Source organism: Rhagoletis zephyria, unplaced genomic scaffold, assembly GCF_001687245.7.
Source record: "Rhagoletis zephyria isolate East Lansing unplaced genomic scaffold, Rhagoletis_zephyria_1.1 Rzeph_scaffold_01180, whole genome shotgun sequence".
In the NCBI taxonomy this organism is placed as follows: domain Eukaryota; kingdom Metazoa; phylum Arthropoda; class Insecta; order Diptera; family Tephritidae; genus Rhagoletis; species Rhagoletis zephyria.
In genome coordinates, this window is record NW_016158264.1 from 31,491 (window position 1) to 50,725 (window position 19,235).

General features: G+C 34.4%; 2 protein-coding genes across 6 annotated transcripts in view; both read left to right on the forward strand.

The window, feature by feature from the left end:
- Nucleotides 1–19,235, forward strand: part of LOC108363063 (uncharacterized) — an 84,967-nt gene that overhangs the window by 11,965 nt on the left and 53,767 nt on the right. The gene's annotated exons all lie outside the window — the stretch shown is intronic.
- LOC108363066 (uncharacterized) lies at nt 8,376–9,267 on the forward strand. Its single transcript, XM_017616311.1, has 3 exons — nt 8,376–8,510; nt 8,560–8,980; nt 9,200–9,267. The coding sequence occupies exons 1-3, from the start codon at nt 8,376–8,378 to the stop codon at nt 9,265–9,267; spliced, it is 624 nt and encodes a 207-aa protein (XP_017471800.1).

Here is a 19,235-nt window from a genome sequence, read left to right on the forward strand (position 1 = left end):
TCAAGCTTTTTTTCCAAAAGTACACATGCTCCATTCAATCGACCAGTATTCGAAGCTGTTGTGTCACAACACAATGCGTTCACTTTGTCTTTCAACTCCCACTTTTCCAATGCATTGAAAACCGCTGTTGCCTGCGCTTCTCCAGATGCATTATTTAGTTTTGGAATATCAAGGATCTGTTCCGTTTCGGTTCCAGTAACAATTATTGGTAGGCATTCTACCGCTTTTTCATTTACACCTAAAAGTGTAAAAATATTTAAATTTGTACATAAAAAAATACTAGTTGAACTCACTTAATGCTGGCAACAGCTTGACATCCCAATGAACAACAAGAAATGGCTGCACCGATTTCTTAAATTTGGCTTTTATGTTTTCAGCACGATCACATCTGAGCTTTTCCCGCTGTTGCTGGATTGAGGTCTTGGAAATTATTAAATTATCCAAGTTGTGACCCAAAGCTTCTACTGCCGCTTGCAATATAAAAACTGAATTTCGGACACTAACATGACAACGATCCAAAACTGCCACTAGTTTTGGCGTAATGAAATGTTGAGTTGCCCTTTGAATTACTGTAGGATCTGTATATTGCTGCTTCGCTGATGTTGAAGGTAATTCATTAATTTCTTCACCTTCTGAATCTGAAATGTTTTCAAATATGTTTTCACTACACTGTTTGGAAATTTTAGTGGCAAGGTGATGCTGTTGTCGTTCAAGCTCTTCTTGTTTACGCTTTTCTTTTTTTTTCTCAGCTTCCGAATAAATGCAGTCGACACCACCCATGGAACCCATTCGATCTGGTTGTCTCTGAGCAATAAGAAATTGCCTATCCTCTTCTATTTTCATCAATGATGAAGCCTCAGCATGAGCCACATCAAAAAGGTTGTCCAAATTATTTTTAAATTCATTTTCTCTTTCTCGGAAAACATTACCACTTTTTTTACTGTTTTTTTGAAGATCACGCCATTCTTCATAAAGTTTCAAAACTTTTGATAAGCAATGTTGAGTTTGCTTTGTTGGGATTCTAGCTTTGACCCAAAAAATCATTAATTCCCGAATCACTAAATTTGAACTTTCGCGAGTATTTAATTTCACTTTTCTGACATTATAGAAAAACACGGATAGTACTTGTCTATTTGATGGTAATTTTGAGCCCATGATGTTAAAATTAACTGCTCCAACTAAATAAATATTATTTTGATTTCTTAGTGATAATGCCATGTTGCTTTCAAACACTATTGCTCAACTGATGTCACAAGACTGAAAGCATAACATCTTTTGATCGCGGAAATTTTTTGCAACGGTAAAATGCAAGCAGTATAAACAAAATCAAGAAACATTTTTCCCGATAATTTGATGTAAATTGCAAGCAGTAGCAATTCTGAGGGGTTAGTCACTCGTGATATCACTCATGCACTAGTGTTAGAAATCGATTTCATGTTCAATGAAATCGAGGAAATCGGCAGGCCACGCGCTGCAAAAGCGAGTTACAAAGACCTGCATTTTAAGCGCGGCAGATTCACGGAACTGGGTTTCGGCGCCGCGAATTCGCCGTATGCAGGTTTTACAAGCGGACGATATAGGCATTTCAGAGCCATGTTTTGACGGGCAAGATCGAGGTAAAGATACTGCCAAGACAAAACTTCAAACGGCAGTCGGCACGGGAAGGCGTGGTCTTAGGGGCGTAAAATTTTTTGAGAGTGATCTTCGCATCAAGCCTCAACTTCCTGAGGGGTGAGACTTGAACATTTCCAAAAAAAAAAAATTGCCCATACAAATAACGCACACCCTAATGTAGACAATTCCGACTGGTTAAAAAAAAAAATAAAATTGTCGGCCTACAATTTAAAAAAAAATATTATTTTCTTTAAAAAAATAAGAAAAAAAAACAAAATTAAGCAGAAATAAAATTAAATATTCAAATAAAAAATAACAGTTTTGTAATTAAATTTGGAATCATGTAAATCCAGATAATTTTTAAATTTAGCCAGCCATATTGGACTGGTCATCTCTTTTTATAATTTTGAGACTGCTTTTTGGATTCGTCATTTTTTTTTTTTTTTTGGTATTAAATTGGGAATCTGCAGCATCAAATATAATCTACATATGAGCATAAATAAAGAGCATATATATTTTAGAAGTAGATCTTCTGGGCACAGTGAAGCTTTCAAATGTTGGCTACTTTTAATTAAATTTATGAATATGGGAAGAAATTTAACTGCGCAAGACTTTCCAAAAAGTATAGGATCTACTGGGAACTCTTGAATCGAGCATTGTATATTTCAAAAATTCGGCATGAAAACATATTGAATCAATTCTGAGATACTTATAAATTAATTTTAAATATTACAAGAGCAATTAAAAGCCTGTCAAATTTATTATCTTCAGGCGCTTATTTTGCAAAATTTTTTTTATAAAATTTCACATATTCAAATCAAATTCCACAACGTTGATGAAAACAGAGTTGGGCATTATTCGAATAAATTGTTATTTAGATAATTATTCGAATAAAATTTTATCCGTAATATAATTATTCGCAGATAACTTATTCACGAATAAATTATTCGTGAATAAATTGCTTGCGAATAATTTATTCGTTATCTTATTCGTTATCTTAAATAATGAATAAAAACTCATTTTTAACACATTGAGCCACCTTTTACTTTTATTTCTATTGTCAAGGATTGTGAGTTAGCTGAATTCTGTTTACTATTTTATCAAGAATACTAGCCCATTCCCTTTGGTTTCGCGGCACCTGATAAGATTTTTCGCGTTGGCCAATGCAAGAATAGCTTTGAAAACCAAATATGGGTAAGGTAAAAATTCTTAATTTAACAACTAAAGAGCAGAACCCTTCTCACACATATTTCTGCCAAAAAATAGTGCTCTGATGCTATATGCAAGAAAAAATTCCTTTCAATGTCGTGAGCTTTACCGATGGTCTTATTTCCACTTGTGAGATCTTTTCTAAGCGTGCGTAATCTTCTTCTATGATCTTGCAACTACAACATTGGTCCGATGCGCCAACCGCTAATCTTATGTCATGTAGGCCAACAAAAGTCCATATAAGGAAGCTGAAGAGCACAGATGTGCGTTTTCTATTATAGGAGAGCCAAACATCCTCGATGTAAAATTTGGCCATTGATATACCAACAGTGGTCTTTCTTGGAAGGATGTGCTCGAAACTTTTAAAATATCCAAGAGTCTTACTGCTGCAGCAATGGCCGCCCGAGCAATTTCATCAAGCGGAGGTAGATGCAAGGTCGCATTTAGGGTGTATGACGACGTGAGACATCGTAAATTCGTATGAACATAAACACAAAGTAGTCCAGACATATGGGGTTTCTAATGATTTCGACTGCAGCACCATTATGAATAGCAACCTGATTGTACAATAAATAGGGATTTTCTAAATAACTCAACTGCAGCGCCACCTAGCGGGTCCATTTTTCGCATAAGTATTTTTCATCATGCAGGAAGAACACATTTTGAATTTGAACGAAATCAGTTTATAAATACGGCTTTTATAAATAACTCGGCTCCATCGCCACCAAGGAGTTTTCTAGTAGCCTTTAATAGGACTTTATGCGCATGGAATAACCTCCGAAAATTTGACTTAAATCTATCTTGGGGTTTGAGTTAAATCGCAACAACGAGAACGGCTATCATTTTATACATAAATATATATACATATCTATACATAAATTACTTGTTTTATTATTATTTTATTCGTTATTCGAATAATTAATGAAGATAATAATTATTCGAATAACGAATAAAATAATTTATCCGTCATTCGAATAATTTTTTTTTGAATACAAAAAATTATTTATTATTTACGAATAACAAGAAAAACAATTTATTCATTTGTTATTCGTCATTCGAATAAATTTTGCCCAACTCTGGATGAAAAGTGAAAATTCTTTGGAACGTATTATATTTGCAGTGACTATTTATTCTATTTTTCTTTTGTTGTTGGCCTTTGAATTTTAAATTATGAAATATCTACAATTAAAATATCAATAGCACGAAGATTTGCGTTTTATTTAATTGCAGGGCCTCGAGCTTGTTAGAAATGTTAAAAATTTGGACAGATAAAAATTGTGCGTGTCACCTAATAGAAGCGGTTAGCAACAAACAAACCGTTTGATCTGTTAGGAGATGGTATATTTTTAATGGTTATTACTTCTTTCTTCAAAGCATAACTTTTTAGAATAAGGGGATATGTATGTATATTTGACCATAAAAATATCACTAATTCATAAATAACTAAAAAATTTATGAAATAGGAGGCCCACAATTAAAATGACGTACATAAGTAATTTTTCAAAAAAAAAAAAAACAAGTTCACAAATTAAACTTTTGGCCACCAAAGCAGGAAAGCTGGCCCATAGTGCATAGGGGTATAGCGTCGAACGCCCGATGATGACGCACATTAAGCAGATGACGTTGGTTTGTTGTAGTTTTATACAATAATTGTACTTTTATTTTTTACAAAGCAAACCAAAAAATTCACGCGATCACATTTTTGCTGCAACTAAAACAAACGTCCTGGAGAAGAGTTATGTGAATTTTTTATCATTTTATTTTTTTTCTGCGTCTTCGCTTAATTTTGTTAATATGTAAATACCTATTGTTAAGGTTAAGAACAGTTGTAAATGCAATATTTATTGTGTTGTGGAGCGCATTTTGCAATAATTGGCAGCACAAGTTTCACTCTGAAAACAATGTGCATTTGTACATATGTATGTATAGACGAAAGCGTGGGCATTGATACATACATACACACTGATTTATCTACACTTGTGGTCAGCTGATTAAGTCAGGTGACATTTTACCCAGTTTTGCTTACTTTTACCTCGCTTTGATTATCTCGGGATGTAACTATGTAATATTGATGCGCCTAAAAGATGCAGCGATCTCCATTCTCAAGTTACATACCTGATGACAGTACGAATCGGAATTGCTTTAAAGCTCCATTCTTAAAGTAACCTGATGACAGTACGAATGGAACTTTTAATAGCGAGGTTTTAGTTTTTTAAACCATAATTTTATTTATTCGTTTGTTTATATGATTTTACAATTTTCTTATAAAAGTCGATAACCAGCACCACATAAATTTACATTTCAAGCTTCTTAAAAAAATGCTCAAACTTTAACAATTGCAACCAAAAATTTTACTCTTTTTATTAAAAAATTTTTGCTGATGGTGTTAGGCATTTTCCTCCATATAAAAGATATTGTCGAGCATACTTTAAATGGGAGAAAATGCTAAACCCTGTCAGCCAAAAAATTATTAAAAATCAACGCAATTTTCAAGCATCTTGATATTTGCACTTTAACCTACTTAAATTTAACGGGCTATAAAACTGCAATTTTTTTTATAAATTTTAAGTACAAAATTTAAAATTCTTGGGTGTAATTGTGAAAGTATTTTTAATTTTTATACACTTTGTACGAAGTTTGAAATGTGGATATATGTGATGCTGGTTATGTAATACCTATACTACATCTTTATAAAAAAATATAAGTATTAAATAATTAAAAGAAAAATAGCCAAAACTGGTCAAAATGGCACTTAACTTAATTAGCTGAGCACAAGTGTAGCATGTACCCAAATAATTATTTTTATGCTTCCTTTCGCCCACGCCCGCTAGCTTAAAAACGACAACAACCATTTGTAATATCCATAAATTTTTGACATGTGTAAGTAATATGTGCGTTGGTTGAAAAACTAAATAATTATTTTATGAAGCACTTGACCTCGACAAACCATCTAAGAAAAAAAACAAACAAAAATTATAACAAGTTTTACAAATTTGTATATTTGGCATTCTTGAATTCAGAAGAACACTACAAAACCGTGTCCCGTCCCCACTACGAATACATACGAATACCAATATAGTGGTGGCCGTGCCAACATTTTTTATCACTAATGTCGTCGCTGAACATATCGCTTTTTTTGAATTTCTATCCACTTTCGGTAAGGTATGTTCTACCAAGGCATGGCCGTGAGGTTTCAAGATCAGGGCGTACTCCTGTAAGAACAACCATGGCGCCCTAGTGACCAATGTCCAGAGCATGCTTAAATTAAGGACTAAACACTTTTCCATCCTACTGTATGTCAGCAGCACTGAAAGAAGTGGAGAATACGAATCCGAGCCCTCTGTCGATGACGACGGTACGAAGAGCGATTACGCGGCTGCAAAATAACAAAGCTGTGGGAGATTACTGTCTTTCAGCCGAGTTATTCAAGTGCACCAGCGAGGATTCACCTTGAATGCATCAACCCTTATGCAGAACGCATGCCCAACGAATTTATGTGTGGCGGAATTTAAGTGTGCTCTGCAAATCCACAAAAAAAGTGACCCCGATGCGCCGATTTCCGCGGGATCAACCTTCTAAGCATAGGTTACAACGTTGTTACCTATTTATTATATCTTGCTAATATTAATTTTTCAAAAGATTATTGTGGGGTTTTGAATTTTATTTGCTTATACATATGTAAATATACAATTTCTAGCCGCCAGACATTCAATTTAACTATCTTAAATTTGAAATAAGGGTGAATAACGTAGGGAGATAGATAATTAATAAAGGTATGCACTGCGACCAAAAGATCTATTGTGCCCTCAACTATTTATCATACCCCATCTAATCCTAGGGAACCCAAAAATGTGAGGAGATCCCCAGGGGCTAGCGGTTGTATCAATTCGTCACTTGGCCAGAATTGGCCTAGGTACCTCTGGCATCTTCTCGCCATCGCCTGGCACTCGCGAAGCAGGTGCACAGGAGTCTCCTCAGTCATATCGCAGAAACAACATAGGTCGTTTCACCAGATCCCCAGCTTGTGCAGGTGACCTCTCCGTCTACAGTGACCGTCAGAAAACCTGTTATTATCCTTAACCTTCCTTTGGAGAGATTAATAATTGCCTTGTTCCTTGTAAGGTTATAACCTCCCAGTAGGTATTTCGCTTGACATAGAGCTGTAGTGTTACGCTAGTGTTAATTCCTTAGCCGGTTCCTTTCCTTCCTGAGCTCTTTCTTGATTGCGCTGGGTCCAATCGCTAGGAAGGGCCCAGGCCCTATAAGCGACGAGGCGGCCGCTTCCTCGTTGCCCGCAACTCCTATGCGACCTGGTACCCAAGTTAATTCGATGCCATTGTACTCCGCCAGGCTGTTGAGCTTAGCAATGTACTCAAGAACCGAGATGAGAGAGCTTTGAGTACCGCTTGGCTATCGCCCAATATTAAAATTTTCTCATTACGGTAATTTTTACGTAGCTTAATCTCTTCACACCGTCTGATGGCATAGACCTCCCGCTTGGAAGATATTCGGGTATGCCCCATGCCCCGTGAGCTGTAGCCTTGGTCAATAGACGCCTGCCGCGATGCCTTCCAGAGTCTTGGAGCCGCCTGTGTACCATTGCAATGAGCTCGATTGCATATGCCTCTCCATGAGAGAGGTGATCCAAGTCGACTTGGCGCAAAGCTCTATTTTAAAATTCCTATCAACCACCTTAGGCCTATCATCTCTGGGAGCAAACCTAATAGGGTTGTGACTCTGCCAAAGCCTTCTCTCGCGAAATTTAGTAGAGTTCGCTTTGCAACCTGTTCCATGGTAAGGTGCAGCGGTTTGAGCTCGAGAATCCCCTCCAGCTCTGCCGTCGGACATGTGCGCATTATCCACTTTATGTATGAGTTAACAACCTACTAATTAATTAATAATTTTAAATAATAATCTATAGTAATTGTTGATACGTGGCGTTTGAGTAACATAATTTCCTAATAAATTTCATACAAAAAGAATTAGCTTTTATTGTGTCTGGGAGGACGTTCGGGCCATCGGATTGGTCTGACTTTTCACAAAAGGTATTAAAATAGTGCCCTAAGAAATATATGTATCATTCCATACAATATTTATACCTCAATATTTTTTTGGGGGTGAAATATATTTTTTTACATTCTTTATCGAAAAAACCCAGACATCAATTTTTTATTTCGTCATAATCAGCCCTATCATAGAATCCATCGTAGGCTGTATTTTCGGAGATGTTCCGAAATAGCTATCACGCAATTCGAATTGCTACGACGTAAATTCGAAATTCGTAGGGTTGCACTCACCGAATCCACTCGAAACGTCAAATCGTAGAGTTTCGTACAATTTTTCTACGACGAGTTGTTGCTGTCGGAGAAGAAGCGAAAGGCGCGCAAAATTCTATTATTAAAAGAAAAAATTTTAAAATTACTGAAAAATGTTAACTTTAAATTAATAATAATAAAAATTGAATTAAATTGTGTGGAAATATGTTTTTATTTGGTTTTATAAGGTCCAAAGTGGTAACAACCAGGCAGCAATACGCAGCTTTGCTTGAGCAAATGCAACAGAGCCCTGAAATTGCGCAAGGATTTTCAAAGATTTCGAAGGAAGAAGTTATGGAATTTTGGGAGAATGTGGCTAAGGAGCTAAACAGTCTCGGTCCGCCAACTAAAGATGTATCGAGTTGGAAAAAAGTTAAAAAAATGCATGCATTGTTTGCTAACTAGATATACTTTTCTTCAGGTATGGTTAGACTGGAAGGCATATATTAAAAGAAAACTTGCGGACAACAAAAGAGAACAGTTGGCAGCTGGTGGTGGTCGAAACAGGCAACATAGTTTTAATGAAATGGAAGAAGAGGTAATCCAGCTCACTGCTTTAGAGGCGAGCACGCATGGCATAAAAACCACGGTGAGCGTTGGATTACCTGAGCCAGTGGGCGGAGAAAATGCTGAAGCTGTTGCTGACGTGTCAATGGCCTCTGCTCCCTCTCCCTCACTTCCAAGGCGTGCTCCTGCGGCACAGAAACGTCCCGATACCTCTGCAGCAGATTTGCTAAAAGAGCAGTTGGTCCTGCAGAAAGACTTTTATGAAAAGAGCCTCCAACATTTCACCCAGCAGGACACAAAGCTGGATGAGCTTTGCTCTGGTGTTCGACGGTTGGGTAGAGCCACTGAAAAGGTTTACGAGCTGAAAAAAGAAGGGCTTGAAGAAATTCGCAGGCATAACAGAGCCATGGAAAGTTTAACCGCGGCAAAAAACCAAATAAAACAACAAATAGCAAAATTTTATTTAAATTAATTTTTGGCAATCTTTTATTTCATGTTTATTATTAGTTAAAACCAGTCTTATCTTCGTATACTTATTAGTGTTCTCGTTATAGATTGTCTAATCTCTGAAGCTGCATCATTAAAAGTGGATGATGAAGGCTCACTATTTTCGTTCTCATAATATGGTTCCAAGTTTTCTGAAACATCATCAACCACGCGATAATGAATACAAATGTTGTGCAACGCTGCTGCAACATTTGCGATTTGACATACCTTCGAAGGCTCGTAATGAAGTTCACGAGCGCCTAGAAGACATCTAAATCTATTTNTTTCTGAAACATCATCAACCACGCGATAATGAATACAAATGTTGTGCCACGCTGATGCAACATTTGCGATTTGACATACCTTCGAAGGCTCGTAATGAAGTTCACGAGCGCATAGAAGACATCTAAATCTATTTTTTAAAAGACCAATTGTTCTTTATATAATATTTCTAGCTTTGGCGTGTATCTTGTTGTAATGGCTTTCGGAGCTACCAGGCGGAGGTGAACGGAAAGGTGTCATCAACCATGGTTCCAAGGAGTATCCAGCATCCCCTGAACGTGGAAAAACGATTTTTATAAATTTTCACTTAAATTCTGTTTACCTACGCAAAATCCAGGTGTTACGTTCACCATTTAGTAGTTCCTCTCAAAGAAACATCTCGCATTGCTGACGTTCATTATATGGGAATCGTGATTGCTTCCTGGGTACTGCGCATTCACATAGCGGATTTTCATTTTGTTATCGCAAATCTGCAAATAATTTAATTAAACCTTGATGCATAACTTGTCTATCAAACTTACTATCATGGCATTGATGCTGTAGTAGCCTTTTCGGTTATAATACAGGAATTTGTCTTCAGTGGGAGAAATTATTTTAATATGAGTCCCGTCCACACACAACACTACTCCAGGAAACCCTGTTTTTTGGTAAAAGTCCATCTTTGCTTGCCGTTTTTCGTCATCACTTAAGTTAAGGTTTATCCAATGTGGGCAAATATGAGTTTGTAACAACGCCAATACGTATTTTAAAACGCAGCAAAGTGTGGACTGAGCCATCGGTATGTCATAATCCTTGCCCACTCCATGCTGATAGCCTCGCTCCGCGAGAAATCTTAAAACAGAAGATAGCCGATGAACTAGGCTTATGGATGACGAGCAAGAAGGAGCTGCTTTCTCTTCCAAAACACTTAGGACGTACGTAAAAGCGGCTTTGTTTAAGCGAAAATTTTTTATGAACATGCATTAAAGTGCAGTTAGAAATAACGTAATCATCAACACACTACACTTACATTACTTCTGGCATTTTCAAAGTTTTTCTCTGAATTTTAATAGCGAACCTAGTAATAGAACGATACGAGTACCGAGTACAGAATATCGATACTTTTCATGAGTACTGAGTAGTATCGAGAACTCGATACTTTTTCACAAGTACTGAGTAAATATCGCGAATGCCGAAAAGTATCGACGAGTTAAAAACTTTTCTAAGTATTTTTTTTTTAATTACTCAATAAATATTGTGGCGAATGTTCGAATATTAACTTCAATATTCAATATGAATGTTATGAAAATGAACATAAAACTCATTTACTTCAGTAATTTCGTAACTCAAAAACCGAAAACCCGAGAAACACGCCTTTAAAGTTTTTAATTGACATAACGTCACCCTCATGCCAGAAGCATGAATGTGCAAATTTATCAGTTTTGAGTTATTGGGCTGACTTGGTTAATCTTTGGATTTTCTATGTTATACCAAGACCCAGAATACAATGCATACACGGAAAGTAAATATTTTAGCATTTCAATTGCATAAATGTAGAGCTAAGTGTCGCAAAAAAACTTTCAAACTTGTTTTCCCAAAATGTTCGTTTTTACACATTCATGTTTATGGCATACGGACGACGATATGTATACTAATAATTAATACATATTTTGTCCTAGTGAGCTCCTGGTAACTGACACAGTTATGAAATTTTTACACAACCTAGAAGAAAATGTAGCGGTCATTACAACATTGGTAAAAATGTTTAAATAATTGAAAAACGAATATCTTGCCTCCCCTTTGATAATGAATGGTGGAAGAGGTTAGTCTTTCGACTCGACAACTTGGCCACTCCCCAGCATAAGGCAGCCGTCGTTAACCCAAGTATTCTACCTTCGTTGTGAAATCCAGCCCATTCTTGAAGACAATTTTTATAAAAGAGAGCTTATCTTTCCAATAAAGAATGGGCTTCACCACACTTGCTTCTCGTCTTCTACATTTACATTTCATTTTCAAAGTAAAGTTATTTATAAATACATGTACGCGTCAAACAATTATAAAAAATTTGCTTTTAAAAACTTGGAAGTAAGCTTTTTGCTATAAACATTTAATTTACGCATGTAAAACTAATTTATTTTTCAATTTTTCCTAATAAACAATCGTGGTACAAAGCTCAATAAAAATATTAAAAATAAAATGTTAACAAGCCACAATAACATTGACAAATACATAGTTTAGGAAGAGCCTGCCTGAAACTATACAAAAAAGCAAATAAGCAAATGGATGTATAGAATTGACAACAACAACCACGCTGTCGAGTTTAAATAGCGGCAAATCAGCTGCACTTGATAGTAGTTGGTTGAATAAGGAAAATGAATTAGCAACAAGAGTTTACGGGATGTACATAGCTCAGTGGTTAACGCTTCTGACTTTGAACATCGAATTCGCAGGTTCGATCCCTGCTGAAGTCTAGAAAAAAGAAGTCTGATGAGGAGATGTGGTGATCTCCGAAATAGTGCTATAACTTCTACCGCTTAGACTTTGTTGCTTTTTCAATTTTTCCTAATAAACAATCGTGGTACAAAGCTCAATAAAAACATTAAAAATAAAATGTTAACAAGCCAGAATAACATTGACTAATTTATCGGAAGTTTATTCCAAAAACTCCTTTAGATCAGATTAAAACTAAATACTAATTGCAGTGAATATCAATTTACAAATAGGAAGAGGCGAAAAAGCAAAGCAATCTGATATTTTTTTTTTTTACTTTTTGCGTTTGCTTTAGGAATACTTGGAAGTACGAGTATTATCGATACTTTTTTGCAAATATGAGTACTAGCATACTTTTTAGAGTATTCTATATGAGTACTAGTATCGATACTTTTCTAAAAAGTTCTATCACTAAGCGGACCTGCTTTCCTCTACCATCAGCATGATTGCACTCGCCAGTGAATCCATTTTTTTATTGATAATTTTATAAAAATGTATAAAATCAAAAATATTGCACGATTAAATTATTTTGTTCACTTTCAGCCAGCTGATTGCGAAACTTCGTACTTCGAAATTTTAATTTGGCAGCACTGTTTTCGAGTTCACTCGGACTCAGTGATAGCAATTTTTTCGTATTCGTAGCGGACATCCGAATTCGTAGATTCTCTACGATGGATTCTATGATAGGGCTAATTATTCGAAGATCTCGAAAAGAAATCCCGAAATTTTGAACTCACGGAGAAGTATCTTTTTTCAATTGATTGCAGTTTATAAACTGTTTGTCGGAGAAAATCAGTTAAGCAATCAAAATGTGCGGCTTTCCATGAGAGTGTGAGGTAGATAGAAATAAAAAAAATTTGCATTGAAAAATCGCATTTTTTATTTTTTCATTTTATCATGTTTGATTTTTATTTTTTTCAAACTGAATAGTTGTCAAACTTTATGGAGTACGCTGTAAAAATTTGAGAATGGAGACACCAAAACTGTAGAAGTTACGAGTTCTTTCATACCTACGTACATAAACTTTAGTATAAACTTTATAAATTCAAAATTTCGGGAATTATTTTTCGAGATTTTCGAATATTATGACGAAATAAAAAATTAGTGTCTTCTTTTTTTCGATAAAGAATGTAAAAATATATATTTCACCCCAAAAAAAATATTGAGGTGTAAATATTGTATGGAATGGCCCATATATACAGTTTGGGAGAGAGATTACAAGGGTACCATTCATCAACGTATTCTTTGTGTTAAGATTGCTTATATGTAAGCATTACAATACAGCTTTGTTTTAGTACTATGGAGGTAATCCGCTGACAGTTAAAAAGTTTAACAAATTCAATAGGGTAATTGCTATGCTCCCGCACATCATCACAAATAATTGTATCAACATGACTTTTCTTATTTCGGCATACGCTCCAAAATGTCTACATTGAAAAAAGAGCAATCATTTTTGTTTTTTTTTTTGTCAATATAACAAATGCAAAATGTCATCAGGAAGAATATTCTCCCCAATATTCCCAAAATATCGCAATTACGTATATTATTAGAGAAACTACAAACTCAGTTTCATGTGGGAGGGCTCTCATATTAAGCGTCAAAGTAAAATGGTGTAAAAGAGGAAACTTCAGACTGAGGTTTAGCTCAATTTTCAATTAAGGAGAAACGGGAACCATGGGGAACTGCCGGCAAAATTCGGCGTAAATCACCAGAAATTAAAATTGTCTTTCTCTCAATTTGATCTTCTTTATCTCCGGTTGCACTTAGATCACCTTAAAGTCTGATAACTCTAATCTTCTGAACACTAACTTTCGATAGTTTGATGGAAATCGATGACTCGACTAATTTCGATAACTATCGATAAATTTCATAAAATTAAATTAATTAAAATCGATAACTCAAAAAATTTCGATAACTGTGCATTTTCACTCGATAACTCATCAAATTTCGAACATTCGATAACTTGTGATAACTCGATAAATTTATATAACCCTATAAATTTCAATAACTCCATATACTTTTAAAATGCGAAAAATTAGGATTCGATAAACCTACAAGATTCGATAACTGCCAACAAAGTTTGATAAATCAATGAATATCTATAGCTTGATAAGTTGAAAGGACTTGATAATTTTCGATAATTATATTTTTCTTGACCTGATATACGTATTTCGATTCTTATCGAAAAATTTCAATTTTCAATTTCCTTCCTTTCAGTTACCCTAATTCTTATGTAAATATGAATGTATGTAGACAATATGCATTTCTTTATCGTTAATTGTGCCAACAAGTGTTGTTTACCTTCACCGTTTTTTAACATTTCTTTTTTCATCTTCAAATTTATCTATTCATCTTCATTTCTAATACGAAGTTAAACAAAAAGCAAAAACAGTTCAAATTGAACAACTATGCAAAAATACAGAAATTTTTTAACGACGATTTTGGCCGTAGTTTTCAACCAATTTAGAATTTATGAAAACTGTCGTCATCTACAGAAAATTACCTTTCCAGTGATGTTCTTGGTTTGAAATCGTTTCGGTAGAATCGCCAGTGGAAAGGAGATAAAATTTATGTTAGCGTAATAATATATAGATTTTTATGTTTGATTTTAAACTGAACGAAAAAATTTATTGATGCCACAAAAAAAGCCCCGACTGGGACCATATTTTAATTTTTCATTAACTTATGAGCTCTTATCATTTAAATAACTCTGAGAGGAGACATTAATCAAGAGATTTAAAGATCATTTGTTAAGTGCCCGCTACAGCTAATTTAATGATTGTTTCTGAGAGCGGCAGTTAAGCTATTTTTTGCTAATTGTAGTCTGTAAGAATATAAGTTCATAGACTAAATGAATAAATAAATAAACAAAACTACTTGTATTGCACTTTTAGATATACTTTTGAAGGCAGTTTTGTAAACTCTTCGACTAGGTCCACGCCTTGTCGCTTTGTTGTCGCTTAACAAGTGCGAACAATTTTTTGACTTTGTATAGTGAAAATTAACTAATATCAACCAAAAAAATAAATTAGTATATTCAATAAACATATATTATGGGTCCATATTCCTAATCAATCACAAACACATAATTGCACACTTATTACTCAGGTTTTCAGGTTTGAGTTCAACGTCCGATGAAAGGAAAAAGTCACATGCAATTCTAAAAACAGTTCGTCATAAAAATGAATCATTACTTCTCTTCATGCGTATTCGCATAAATATGTACATATGTATATATGTTTTTTATGCATGTAGTTATGTATATACATACGTATTTTCGTATACATATGAATATGCGCATATAAATATTCATATTCCTGAAGCAAGATGCACCCAGTAGCAAAATATAATAACAATCAATTTACATAGTTTATAATTGCAAAAGTGAGAGCCTTCGAGCCGTTTTCTCAAGTAGGTTTTAAAATCTATCTGTATCTAAAGGACCCTACTTGCGGATGGCTAAAAAATCCCATACCGAGAAATAAAAGTTTATTATTTAGATCGACTCAAATACTGATCGGTTTTATGATTTATGATATGCCAGGGAAGATGAAGTGATTGGGTGATGTTGCGAGATAAAGCACCATTTAAATACGATTACAAATTCACTAAGAGCCCTGTTACACGATATGTAGTTCCATATGTAAATAGTACTTTCCTGGTACGTTTTAGTATTTTGTACATGCGAGTACATACAAAAAAGTGGTATCTACATATGCAAATACATATCGTGTAAGAGTTATTTGCAGGCATAAAAGCGACTTTTCCTACAGGGCAGACCCATGCCTATGAAGAAACAAACTCATGCGCGCTCATTAGCGCCTTTAATGGATATGAAAAAACATTCGCACACTTCAATTACTATTACATTAATACTTTGGGAAAATTATTTCCCGATGCTACTACTTCTAACTACATATATACATATGAATGTACAGTACATATAGTACATGTGTGGTTGTAATACTATTTTTGCTGTTTTTGTGAGCATGAGTGAGTGTGGCGTCGCAATTTAATTGCATTTATTTTAAGATATTCAAACGCCGCATTTAAAAATCGCACTATTCCTATAAGTTTGCCGATCTCTACTTTGCCTCACTCGAAATGCTTTTATAGCATCAAACATGCTGAGAGCATCTTTTATGGAAAATGTTGATTCGCGAACCATTTGGGATGACGTCAATTTATTCTTATAAGTTTTATTTTTACTATTTTGTTCGAGTTTTGGGATAGAGTAAAAATAATGTACATATGTACGTGTTTATATAAATAATGTACTGGGTGCGTACATCTGGATGGAAGTTATATGTAAATGAAACAAACAATATGCTACCGACAACTCATACCCTCTCACTTTATCAGTTAATTTATTATGAGAAAGATTACTTTTTACCCCATTAGGCTAATAGATTTTTGTATTAATTAGCACATAATAATTTACACGTCGAAACTGGATGGACTTTTTTGAACGAAGTTTAAAGGTCTTCTTTCCAAATAAATTCAATTGCGAGAAACAACGACTTTAACTAACAGAATCGTTGTTTATATGACGTCACACTTGTGCAACTTGTTTACGTTTTCCTTGCGACATTTTTTCTCATGCAGCTCATGTTTTGGCATTTCTCTCTCGCAATTGCACCAGTGTGACGTCACACAATAGTTATTCTCAAAAATCCTCTCTGTGGGCGCAATCTTCTATTCTTTCATTCTTGCGCAATGTGTATATCTAATTTGGTCGAGATCGGTCAAGTAGCTTTTGAGACATGCTTATATCACATATAAGTGGGCGGCTACCCCCATTTTGCTAAAATTTCTTCTCCACCTTTTTACTAAAGAGTGATTATATTTATCAATTTTGAATAAATATTGACAAATTCCTTAGCCACACTGCTTAAAGAATCTGAAAATCATATGTGTGGAGTAGAACCAACTTCAAATTTGTTTGTTGAATTCTAAACATTAAATGTTTAAAACTTGGTAAAAAAATGTTTATATAATTTTACGTATATAAAGGTAACCAGTTTCCTCTCTTAATATGTGCAAATTTACTCCGTGTAGTAAAATTAAACACTGGACGTTTACTTTTACATACCAAATTGGAGTAAATATGAGCACGTAGTATTTATTATTAGTAAAAAAAGTAAAAGAGTTTGCAATTTAAATATTTCATGTATATATTTATGTGCACTTTTTAAACATCTCATGTTTAAATCTCCAGCCCAGATGGATTCGTCTGCAGTTGGTTAGTGTAACTACATGGACAAATTCTAGGAAAATTTATTTGGCTAAGATGAAAATATACCGAAAATAAGAACTTGCAATTGATAAAAGAGCCGAAAAAATACAACTGTACCTACTTTTCCATCACTGCTGCGTAGTGGCAATTTGCAGAATCATTCACATATGAAAAGGTGGCAAAGAAATGCACGTGAGTCAGAATTCCTGAAAAGGACCACTTCAATTATGTGATATTATATTTCCAATCAGCAGTGGTATTTATTCATAGCTATTTACAATGCAAACAAATGTCTAACTTTGATTTCACAAAATTCAATTACAGACGATCTAATTGACCGATTTTGCCAATTCAGCCGTAATTTTCATTGTCATTAAAAACTCTTCAAGAACATAGGTTTTATTTTTTTGTAATATTTTTTAAGGGGAAATTTTTATAAAATTGTTGGTAAAAATATAGAAGTAATAGTTTCCTCCACCATTTCTTCACACAGAAAAAAATCACTATTTTTATAGCCGTTATTTTTAGTTGAAGGCTGACGTGCAATGCAAATAGCGCGTTCGGACTTATTTTGGTCATGTGCGTCTGAAACCAGCGTGCCTTCACGGGTTTATTTGTTTTCATGTGACAGGGTTAAAAAAAAAACAGAAGTAGATTTAAGTAAACAAGTAATTTTTAAGCAAAAAACAAAACCGAATTGAATTCTTAAACAAAAATTCAAGATAATCGTTAATATTTATCTTCATGATCCAATGCTCGGATTTAAACCAAATTAGTATGAGAAAAACAAGATTTATAGAAATCGGTTGACGCGGCCCAAAGTTATGCGGTAACATATAAAAAAAAAAATATTCCGACGAATTCATAACTCTTTCCTTTTTGTGAAGTTAGTTAAAATTATTGTTTTTCAATTCATTTATTGAACATATATCTATAATATTCAGATTGGAAATAAAATATCACATCATTGAAGTGGCCCGTTTCAGAAATTCGGACTCACGTATAATTTTAAAAATAAGTTAGAGTATTGAGGAAACAAACTAGCGTCTTGTAGTTTTCATTAATGTCTAAGGCTTTAACCCTTCGATGGTCACGTGGTATATAGTTACACCAATAGTCACCTGGATCGTAGACCATTTTTGTTTTGAAATAGGACAAATAATTATGAGAACACAAATGATAATACAGCATCAAATACATTTTTGGAACTTTTAAATCGCATGGGTTAGACTTTAAGGCGAAATATTTTTTAAAAAGGACCCAAAGAAACACACTGCATCCAGTTTTTGGTGTTTTTGAGAACAGACATACAATTAATTAATTGAATAAATATATTTATTTATTGAAAACAATGAACAAACTATTTTTCATCGTAACAAAGCATTTAAACATTTGCCTTAAAAAAACCAAAAGCAAAATTCCATCGAAAAATAAATTAATTAGAGGCCTCTGAAATTAGGAAAATTTTACTCACTTACACAAAATGTGCAGGCATTCTTTATGCGCGTTTTGCCAGTAAATCTGTCTCAACTTACACATGCCCTTCTGGAATAATTATTCTTACTTCGAGGGCAGATATGAAAACGGCCGACATAATTTGCTTTGGCTAGAGAAAACATAGCAGCGCTCTTTTCCAATGGGCAGTTCGTCCAACCGTCTCAAAAACACTGTAAAAATCTTGGGCGTCTCCGCTTACCTTTGTTTTAGTTCTGACATAGTTTTTTCTAAACAGTATTGTTTTAACTTCATGAGTATGAAAAATTAGTAAATATTACTTACCTTTACCTATCAAAATAATGAATTTCAAATATAATGTTGAAGCAAAAAACTAAAACGCCATTGGTCACGTAGTCTACATATGTAGACCAGTCATGTTTCAGCCGTGATATAATTTCCAATCGCTCCGTCTCAGCGCACCTAACTCACTGATTATGTGAGCACACGTATTAGCAACAGCTATTGAAAAGCGCAACTAGCTTAAGAGAGAAAATTAAAAGATAGCACTATTTTAAAAGAAGTGGTCTACGATCGTAGACCTCGTGACCATTGTAGGGTTAAGGTTATTGGACTGCTCGATGGCAAAACTTAGCATGCTCATTATTGGACAGAATAAACAT

What these genes read in the sequence shown, in the direction of transcription:
- LOC108363066 (XM_017616311.1), top strand. Translation starts at nt 8,376, where the DNA reads ATGCAACAGAGCCCTGAAATTGCGCAAGGATTTTCAAAGATTTCGAAG. An exon ending in ATGTATCGAGTTGGAAAAAA is followed by an intron (nt 8,511 to 8,559) that starts GTTAAAAAAATG and finishes ACTTTTCTTCAG; the next exon opens with GTATGGTTAGACTGGAAGGC. An exon ending in CTCTGGTGTTCGACGGTTGG is followed by an intron (nt 8,981 to 9,199) that starts GTAGAGCCACTG and finishes TTCTCGTTATAG; the next exon opens with ATTGTCTAATCTCTGAAGCT.